The sequence below is a fragment of the Hydractinia symbiolongicarpus genome, chromosome 13 (assembly GCF_029227915.1).
Source record: "Hydractinia symbiolongicarpus strain clone_291-10 chromosome 13, HSymV2.1, whole genome shotgun sequence".
In the NCBI taxonomy this organism is placed as follows: Eukaryota; Metazoa; Cnidaria; class Hydrozoa; order Anthoathecata; family Hydractiniidae; genus Hydractinia; species Hydractinia symbiolongicarpus.
In genome coordinates this window covers 19331140-19342541 of record NC_079887.1, presented here as the reverse complement: position 1 = coordinate 19342541, position 11402 = coordinate 19331140, and the positions used below count along the sequence as shown (strand labels likewise).

The window sequence follows — 11402 nt, the reverse complement described above, 5'->3', positions numbered from 1 at the left end:
TTTATTCCTAGTAATAAATTCGGATAGCCTGACATCTTTTCGCATATTACTCTTACAACTCGACAAACTCGTACCCAGACCGACATAATTCAATTTTAAGTAATAAATTCGGATAGCCTGACATCTTTTCGCATATTAATCTTACAACTCGACACACTCGTACCCAGACCGATAACATTTTCAACTCACTAATAAATTCGGATAGCCCGCTATGTTTTTGCACATTGCTTTTATAACTCAGCAAACTCGTACCCTGACTGTTTTGCTAACATAATTGAAAACTAGTACCCAGGCTGACATTGTTTCAATCTCTGTAATAAAACGCCAGTTCCGTGTGTCTGTCTGTCATTTTTGCAAAGTGGATTATTATATTCACTACTTTCTTTGATAAAGTCTATAAAACATCACCTATAAATTTGTTCTGTAAAGTACTAAACTTTGATGTTAACATAATGTTGACGTCAAAGGAAAGTATATTAATTAATGAAGCAATTACATTGCACCTAAAACTTTGAGGCCAAATAACTTGGAAATTTTTCACCGCGTGGGTAACTAAGGACCACCTTGGAGCAATTTGGGTAAGTTTCCCAAGCCTGGGTCCCCAATCCGTTTCGGAAGAGACGGGTCGATGACGTCATCAGAAAATATACAAATTTCTTAAAATAATTTTTTGCATATTTGTTCGTTTTTGCTGAGGTCAGCAAAATGTTTAAACCCTCATATCTCCTTAAGTGTTTGTCCAAAACAAATGATCCTATACATTATTTAAATCAGCTATTCAAGCTCTACACCATAAAGGCAACAAGTAAACAAATTTCCAAGAAAAAACATTTTGTCTCTTGACAGATCCTAGCTGACGTCATCAAAATTTAAATAACGGTCCCATTTTTGTTATCCTGTCTAAGTTCAAATACTAATTTTAGACCTTCTTGTTTTTTAATGATGTTGGAAGACCTGCAAAATTTTGTATATAGTCTGTATATTATATTACAGAGGCCTGTATATTATTATCCAGACCACTGCTTTTAACAAACAATAAAAAGTTCTATCGGGAGTGTGATATAAAGATACATAATCATTCCGTTACAGTGATAAAAGTTCAATAAACTATAAAAATATTGTAAGAGTTTTTTCTTTATTCTCTTCTTCTTTTGCAGATATGACTTTCTCGTAAAACAGCATTAAGTTTTTCTAAAATATAAAATCATCTATCAAAATCTGGACAAAACTAAACACTATGCAGTGACGCACTTTGTATGTTTCATGGTGTCATATAAAAGAGTTTTGATTAATTAGCGTGTTGTAATATATTTATACGTTATACATACCTTGAACCTATAAATTAGATCCATTTCTTTAAATTTATAAATTACATCGGTATACTTGTGCTGTCATTAGAGAGCTTCAATTTACACTAAGGTGCCACCATTTACCTGGATACATAAACATGTGCTAAAAAATCACATTGAAATGTGATTAAACATTGTTTTCAACTACTCCACAAAGCAGTTTGTGTACACTCTTACACAGGTGCAGTAGGTGAAAAAAAAGTTACTCCATACCTGAAATATCGATAATCCCCAGATTGCACATATTCTTGCCTTTTTCATTTCAGTGCTTCCCATCAGGTAATATTATGAACTCTAAAGTGAAATTGTTTAGAAATATGAGAGGTTTAAAAAAATTTTTAACCATGCTTTCACAGAAAATTGCCCACAATTAAGGACACTATCAATCCAATTTAACAATTTAATTTTCAAATTGTCAGTTTTCTTAATCATTGCTTAGTGTGATATATACAACTACCTTTTTGCTCATTAAAAGAAAACATGTAATACTCCGAAGTTTTGTGAAGAAACACTGCTACACATACAATAATAGGAAAGATACGCATAAAGAATTTCAGAAATTACTTATACACACTTTTTTGTAATAAATCATTTTTTAAGAATATATATATATATATATATATATATATATATATATATATATATATATATATATATATATATATATATATATATATATATATATATATATATATATATATATATATATATATATATATATATATATATATATATATATATATATATATATATATATATATATATATATATATATATATATATATATATATATATATATATATATATATATATATATATATATATATATATATATATATATATATATATATATATATATATATATATATATATATATATATATATATATATATATATATATATATATATATATATATATATATATATATATATATATATATATATATATATATATATATATATATATATATATATATAAACACGAAGTAATTTTAACACAAATTACAACAGAGTGCTCAATGTGTAACAGAGCAGTTATATTATTTTTATGTTTTGTTTTCAAGAAAAAACTACATTAATTTTGCTACTTAAAGTTTCATGCTTCTTAGCAATCTTCAGGCAAATGATACAAATTATACAAGTTGGTACTAACTAAAGTATAAACCTTTTTAATTACGTGATAAAACGTAATAAAACAAATAAATACAAATAAATACATTGTTCGTTACAGTTCATTTCAACCATTTCAAAGTAAATTTGTTGCGATGGCGACATTTGTTGATAAGTTCTGTTCTTTTATTTAACTGTCCCTTCGGTTCAGCTCGTACAATTGCTATTTTTTCTGTTAGGCACAAGTCACACGTGCGCGCTCCTGTCTTATACGGCATTGCACGTTTTTCAATACTCCATAAGATTTCAAAGTCTGTTCCGTCGTCTTTTAATCTCCAAATTAATTTCGACAATTCGGTTTCGTTTCTGTATTTCTCGTGTCGAAAGGACTTTTTGTGGTTGTTAAACCTTTCTTTAAATTCGCCTTCGCATAATCCGTAGTAAAATTCCTTTTTGTCTACGTATTTGACTTCCGCTTTGTAGATAATGCATGCAGCTAAACAGTCACCATTCAGTGGACACTGGGACTTATCCCGGCAGTTGCAAGGTCGTTGTTTTTGCCTTTCTTCAGAAGTGAGGACTTTTTTATTATGCCCCTTTATGATGTTTCGGATGTTTGTGCTACATGAATAGCTCAACTTGAGGGTGTTTTTGTTGAAGATTTTATAATATTTGTGATCTTTATTGAAGTTTTTTCTAACAATCTTGAGAAATGATCGTCCAATGTCTGTTTTAACGTTTTTACTGAACGGCGGGTTGAACCAAATTATCTTCCTTTGGCGATTAGGGCGTTGTTTGGGTTTACTCGCGTATGCCATTGTGCTTTTAAATCCGCTGGCGGAGAGTGAAGCTTCGTATAAAGGCTTTGCGTCATCAAATGCTTTTCTGTTACATGATGTCGCAATTAATCTTTCGTTGACCATCTTCGGAATGACTTTCAATACATTATTCGGGTGGTTTGAATTAATGTTAATGTATAGCGGATCGTTGTTGGGTTTCCTGTAGGGTTTGTAGGTTTTACTATTCACGTTAAATGATACATCCAAAAAGTCTGTTTCAATCAGGTTCGTTTCGATAGTTACTGACAATTTGTCTTCCTTAAACAAGGTTATGATGTCTTTTCGAATTTTGTTCATTCGTGGTCCATTGGCGTTTTGGATAATTGCAAGTCCATCGTCTCTGTATAGACCAACATGTTTGATATCGATAATATTGCTGATCTTTTTTAATATATATAGTCCAACTAACTCACAGATCTCCGCTCCATCGAATGAACCCATTGTTACATCGAAAAGAACGTTTCCTTTTTTAACCCAAGTCGATGATTTATCAAATAACAAGGACTTCCGACTGTGCCTTATTATATCGAGGACTTTGTTGTCGATTGGTACAGCAGATCTTGCGAAATTAATTGCTTTGTCGAGTAGTTCTTCAGAGATAGAAGGGTAAAACTCGACAATGTCGAATTTGATGAATTTTGACTTTGCATCAGTTGGTGTTTTTTTGAACCATTCAATTACAGTAGATGTATTTCGCCATTGGTTGACCTGCGTTGCTTTCTGAACTTTTTCTATGATGGTCTCCAAGTACTTTTTACTGACGATTCCCATGTCTGTTTTGGCTGGATTAATTAATCTGCACTTGACATTTTGGGGGAAGTTTGGTTTGTGGTCTTTGATTGTAATGTAGGCCTGTTTCTCTGAGTAGCATTGCATTTTATCACGTAATTAAAAAGGTTTATACTTTAGTTAGTACCAACTTGTATAATTTGTATCATTTGCCTGAAGATTGCTAAGAAGCATGAAACTTTAAGTAGCAAAATTAATGTAGTTTTTTCTTGAAAACAAAACATAAAAATAATATATATATATATATATATATATATATATATATATATATATATATATATATATATATATATATATATATATATATATATATATATATAAGCAATTTATAAGTATTTGTAACTTCTTGTTAGATTATCTAGGTAGAATTTTCCAGACACTTTTCAAATATTTGCAATAATTTTTTTACAATGCACTACAAGAATATGTTAAAAAAATAATTCGAAATAAGAAAATTCTAGCAGTTTTCCAAGTGAAAGGACAAAAAAATTTCAAACGTAAACAATTACTAATAAAACCTTAACAAAACACCCTGCTTTTCTAACAGTAGAAGAAATAGTACTAGCAGATCCTATATTATGCGTAATCTAAGCTTATCAAGGTCTATAATTACTGGACAAACTTTCCATAATTTATAAACAGACACAAAATGATAATATTTTAACAATATCTACTAAGTTTCTGTTACTGTTTTACTGTCACAGTATACAAATTGTTTTGACAAAGTAAAACATTTTATCACTTAAATTACAACTGAGTTGAAACTTTTATCCCAAAGTAAAAGAAATTAAGAATGTAGTAAAAAAATTGACAAGAAGAATTCTCAAAAAAATTAAGAATATTTTGCCTATGCTTAGTTTAAATATATCTGGAACTTCATCGCAAACTGCGTTTTGACAAGCTTTAGAATAATCTCTTTTTCACAATTAAACGATATAGGTCATATATGTGATTGAGCATCCTGAGACTCATTTCCTAAAAATGAATATATATCAAGAATATAACTTCAGCAAACAGACAAATAGTGAACTATTTTTCTTATGTGGTGCTTTAGGAGCATTGTAACAGAATTAGTGTAACAGAATTAGTTTAGAAATTTAGGCATATTTAAAGAGGCAGACAAGATGACTGGGCTAGTCAAAGCCCTGAATAACATATTATCGTAATTACATTTATTGTGAATCATATAGCTATAGTTTCAAAAGTATGAAATGATTTAAGATAATGCTTAGCTAGCTATCTAGATTCGTGGATGTGCAGGTTAGAATTTTCTAATTTTTCCAGATCAGTCATGAAAAAGAACAGCTAGCTAAAGCTACAGAGCACACCTTTCGACTTGCTAACCTTGTTTAATAAAGTTAAATTTCTCTAAAGCACAGGGCTGTGCTATCTAGCTACAGACAAGAGGGTCATTATTAGCTATATATTTATTTTTTAAACAATTGTCAAGTTATCACAACACCAGGCACCTATAAAGTTACACACTCAAACTAACCATAGCAATAAGTCTTGTATTTTTAACTTCAATGTAGCTAGCTATATATATTTAATAGTACCATAACAACAACTCAATATGTATGTTTAGATAATCACGTAATTAGGACTAATACAGCTATTAGTTTAGAAAAACTTTAGTCTCCGTATAACCTATATGATTAGCTAGCTAATCATATAGGTTATACTTAGCTTATTAAACAAGCATCCTCTTACAGAGATGGTCCGCCAGACTGTCAACCATTATTAAACACAAGTGGAAATGTTAACGGCGGCCGACAAGGATGGCAGGCTATCCTATGAAGATGGCAGGCTATCCTATGAAGATGGCAGGCTATCCTATGAGATGGCAGGCTATCCTACGAGATGGCAGGCTATCCTATGAAGATGGCAGGCTATCCGAAAAAGATGTCAGGCTATCCTAAATCCAATTAGGAACATCCTTATTATTATTATTATTATTATTATTATTATTATTATTATTATTATTATTATTATTATTATTATTATTATTATATTATTATTATTATTATTATTATTATTATTATTATTATTATTATTATTATTATTATTATAAAAAAGGTGCATTTCAATGAATTCCCAAAGATATTTCACACCACTTCCTATTTTGGTGTGTAACCCTTATCAACCAGTCAAAATAGATGTGAAAAGGTATTGTCGTGGTAAAAAATTTCGATTAAGAATCTAAATACACTATTGCTAATTTCGCTAGTTTTAAAAAACGCAAAATTTTGACTGCCTAACAGAACCGATGTAACAAACAAAAGGTTGCTAGACTTGATAAGATAAATATATTTTTAATCTTAATAAAGTTACAAAATTAAAGATGTCAAAAATTGTTATCATCAAAACTAAAAAGAAATACATAAATGAAAATTGATCGGAATTTCAACATATTTCCGATACATATTTCTAAAAGTTATGCAAATAATATGTATACAAAAAACTGATTACACCTAAGTTTGATTTCGATTTGTGAATTAACTCTGCAAGCTAACGCGTGAATTTGATATTCTCAAGTTGATAGTCAACAAGTAAGCCATCCGATCAGCTTGTGAAAGAGAGACGCTTAATAAAAAAATTAAAAGCGAAATGACATTGTTACGTAGTTAAAAGTTTTCTACTCGCTCCGTAATGCATCGATTAAGCGCCGGGGCTCTTTATATATATATATATATCTTTAAACTATTGACTTCTGTTTTTACTTTAATCAAAAAGTGAAATAGTTAAATATATATCTTGGTGCAATTATTTTAGGGAGGTAATATTTTGAGTGGGGCGCCAAAAACCTAAACAAATGGACATATTAAGGAAAAGCGTATATTAGGGAGTCGATTTTACGAGTGGGGCGCTTGATCAATGCATCACGGTTTGTGCCACATAATAATGACAAAACGACACTAAGTATTCCAGTGATTCATCCTGTCCTTTGCTTCATTTAACCACTGACGACATTTGCAGTTTTCTTCCCTTTTCATAGCTCTTTGGTATTTTTCACGCATATTTAAAACTAAATATTTCCAGTAGTCGGCGTCTTTTCCTTTGCACGCTTCTTTCATTTTTTCGTTTTTGCTAACGCATCTTTTTACTTCGTTTGCTGTAAATGTTTTCGTTTTTGACACGTTATCATAATCTTTGCGTTTCATTAATTCTTCACATACATACGTAAGACCGAGAAACATGATCCTGCAGTGCTTTCTTCCTTTTACAAAGTCGTTTTTCTTTACTGTTTTATATTTCGCAATTTTCTACAATAATAAAAAGTCATTATATATAATACGGCGGCATTAATTCCTTAAGTATTTAAAACAAAAGGATTTTTTTTTTACAAATTATTGAAATTTAAGGTGTTTTCAAATTTTTTGTAAGGACTTTGAAAAAACTGCGGCACATCAACATTTATACGGAAAGTGTCGATTGAGAAAACTATTCCTGAAATTACCTCGTCCAAACTATCTTTGAAAGGATGGTTCTCCACTTCACAGTCACCAACTTCTGACATTGTTTGCAAGTTCTCGTCAGAACTTTCATTTGAACTTTCAGCAGAGAATTCGCAAATAGAATTGTCATCCTCTTCACTCGAGTCATCATTATTGCTCTAATTGCTTCCGATAGAGTCATCACTAAAATTTAACAAAAAAAATCCCTAAAATATCACACATGAAGGAATAAAACCGAAAACGTGTCATGTTTTTATAAAATAAATAGTACCTGATGCTGTAATACTAAACAACTCCCTTTAGGTGGCTAAAATAAAACGAAGTAAAGAAATTGTGAAATTTGAAATTTGGCAACCTCTACTAAAATGTACCAGACATGTAACTAAAGGCAAACTGTTTAAAGATCACTTGAACAAAAATATTAAATAAATAAATAAATCAAAACAATCCTACTTATGACATTCATAAATCAATTAATCAATTTCGTTTTAAGTGAAAAACCGCCTTAATGGATCTACCGTTTCCTTGTAAAAGGTAAAAGTATGCAAAACCAAACTTCGATCCAGATTCACGTTAAAGCATTTGACTGATATATATTTTCACAAATTAGTTTGGTGTTTTTGGAATAAATATTTGTAATATTTTTTCACGACGATAAAGTAAATGTGGTACAGGAAAGAAATTGTATTTCGGGTAAATGAATTAAAAGAAAAAAAAATTATATTGTACCCAATATGTCCATATTTTAGTCAAAAAAACTAGCTCTTATAGAATGCTATATAGCAGATACTTTTTCCAAGGTTACTTTTAACACACTCGACACATTTTTGGGAGGTCACATAACTCATATATTTTGTGCAGGAGACGCCGGTTCAATTTTGTAATGCAGCTATTATATATGTTGTTACCATAGCTCCCCCCTCATCCAGATGAACCTCCAAGGGAATGTGGACCATGGCTAATTACCCTAGTTACATGCAACAAACTTTCAGACATGTGATAAAAGCAGTAACATTTTTTAAACTTTTTTTAACCCTAAGACTGATAAAAGCTTGGCGCCGCAATATATATGACCAGCCAGCCAAGGGAAATTGAACACTGCTACCTGGTCTTCTGATGATTTTAAACACTACAATTAGCTACAAGAACCTAGCTAGCTATTTCACCTATTCCACAACGTTTTAATGATAGTAAAACAAACATAAAATACTTTCATTGAGATAGCTAGCGAGCTATCTACACGAGTGTTGCTGCCAGCTAAATAAAAACTGGCGATATAAACCAAAGCAAAACACAGTTAGCTAGCCAGCATAAACTTTGAACAACTTATTGTAGAGAGAGTTTTGTTTACAATACAGCACAGCCCTCAAACTTAACCAAAAAGATTTGCTAAACTACTGTTGGAGTGTCGCTGCCGCCAATCACGCTGCCATCTTAAAAATTATGCACGGTAACAAAACAGCCGGAATGGTAGCAAAACCGCCCGATCTCCCGTAACAAAACAAGCCGATGTGACAAAACAGCCCAATTTATGTAGCAATCCCGCCCGGATGTAACAAATCAGCCCTGCCGTCATGTAACAAAACAGTCCATGAATATAGTTATTAATTATTATTATTATTATTATTATTATTATTATTATTATTATTATTGTTATTATTATTGTTATTGTTATTATTATTATTATTATTATTATTATTATTATTATTATTATTATTATTATTATTATTATTATTATTATTATTATTATTATTATTATTATTATTATTATTATTATTATTATTATTATTATTATTATTATTATTATTATTATTATTATTATTATTATTATTATTATTATTATTATTATTATTTATTTACAGGTGTCCTAATCAGGGTTCATAAAAACAATTCATAAAAATTTTAAAAATGATAAAAAAAAATTATTATCTATAGACAAAAATGAAATATACAAAATAGTAGAATAGGCGAATGTGCTGGGATAGATAGTTTCGACACCACACTGAAAAAGACATGAAGAGGAAAACCAAAACGCAATCTAAGTGCGCAGAGGTAATTAGACGCGACGCTGTGTGGGAACAAAAGTAAAATTTAAAATTTAATATCCCTAATGCTTCTTTTAAATAAAAACAAAGGTGATTCTTTCTGCAGTAAAGTTGGTAATTCGTTAAAAATCATACCACCTTGATGACTGAAAGATTTTCTTGCGAATTCAGTCCTAAGATGGCTAAGTTTGATGTTTGATTGATTTCTTCGAGTATTCATTGTGTGGTTGATTTGCTCGAAATTGAAGTGGTTTTCAGTGATGCCATTGATGCTTTTGAAAACTTCAACCGCAGCTCTTTGTTTCTTGATCGTTGCAATAGAATCCCATTGATGGGCACCACCACAAATTTTAAACGCTCGATTGTGTAAATATTGTAGCTTGTCTTCCTGGGTTCTCGATAAAGACAGCATTATTGGATAACAATAAAGTAAATTCGGCAGGATAACAGTGTTATAAACCGATTTTACTATGCCAGCTGTCAAAAGATATCGAATACTTTTGAGTAATTTGAGCTTTCCAGATGCCTTTTTGTACGTTTTGTCGAGATGTTCCTGTAGTGTCAGATGGTTGTCCAGATTAACTCCCAGATAGATATAATTATCTTCTTTGTTAATGGACGTAGCATTTATCTTGATTGTACATGCATCCTGTTTACGTAGCTTTTGATGAGCTCCATACATAACAAACTCAGTCTTTCCCTTTTTAAGATTTATTATTAAACAGTTTTCATTCATCCAGTCTGCAATACGTTGGACTTCGTTATTAAGAACTGATTCAACTTCTTTGCTCGATTTTGATGAGTAATATACAACAGTGTCATCGGCATACAAAAGTACTTTCGATTTACTTAGTAGTTGGTGTAAGTCGTTGACGAGTAGAAGGAATAGTAATGGACCCAGGGTTGAACCCTAGGGCACACCACAAGTAATCTGTTGAGATGATGAATTTATGTTATCGTATGTGACATATTGGGTACGACTGAATAAATAATCTTTGAACCACTGCAACTCGATATCATGGATTCCATGAAGTTGAGTTTGTGTAAGAGCCGCGAGTGGTTCAAAGTGTCAAAGACTTTTCGTAAGTCGAGATAAATCGCCCCAGTGCATTCTCCTTTATCTGCATTTTTGCGAATAGTTTCGACAAACAATGACACCGCTTGTTGCGTAGATAATTGATGTAATTTTTACCTTACATCAAAACAATGTCAAAGAAACAATAGTTCTACCATTAGGGATCAGTGATTATGACTCAATTGGTGTAAACAGAAAAATAAATGTCAATCGCTATGTACCTCGTAGAATTAAAATTCGAGATTATAAAAATTACAACGCAACTCGTTTTAAGGATGATATGAAAAACTCTCATTGGGATTCTATTATCTTTAAAGATACCATGAACGAAAGCTGGGATGCATTTAAATCGAGAATCCTCGAAATCATTAATATTCATATTCATCTTGTTGTTCACAATGATGTTTACGAAATCCCGTGTAAAGATCCCGTGTGATGCAGTGTATATAGGCGAAACAAAAAGAAAGTTTAAGCAACGAGTACAAGAGCATATGCGCGCAGTGAGAAACGGAGATGTGAAGAAAAACGAAATTGCGGACCACAGCTGGAGCAGAAGTCATCAGTTTAATTGGGAGGAGAAGAAAATCATTGACAGAGAATCCAAAACAACGGCCAGGAAGATTAAAGAAACCATCAAAAACGTAACAAACACATAAACAGCATCTCGTATCAACTTCCTGAGATTTGTTTACCAGCCCTACAGAAGAAGTAGTTACCTACATCTATGTCCGAAAATGTTA

The 11402-nt window shown here is 31.0% G+C and overlaps 1 protein-coding gene and 1 long non-coding RNA gene across 2 annotated transcripts; both read right to left on the bottom strand.

Annotated features, from left to right (window-relative positions):
- Positions 1-1055: 1055 nt before the first annotated feature.
- On the bottom strand, positions 1056-1747 carry LOC130623015 (uncharacterized). Its single transcript, XR_008981128.1, has 3 exons — positions 1563-1747; positions 1329-1452; positions 1056-1191 (listed from the first exon to the last, which is right to left on the bottom strand). It is a non-coding gene; the product is annotated as an uncharacterized LOC130623015 (long non-coding RNA).
- Positions 1748-6864: 5117 nt separating this feature from the next.
- LOC130623014 (uncharacterized) lies at positions 6865-8133 on the bottom strand. Its single transcript, XM_057438516.1, has 2 exons — positions 7545-8133; positions 6865-7350 (listed from the first exon to the last, which is right to left on the bottom strand). The coding sequence occupies exons 1-2, from the start codon at positions 7602-7604 to the stop codon at positions 7003-7005; spliced, it is 408 nt and encodes a 135-aa protein (XP_057294499.1). The 5' UTR covers positions 7605-8133; the 3' UTR covers positions 6865-7002.
- Positions 8134-11402: the final 3269 nt, after the last annotated feature.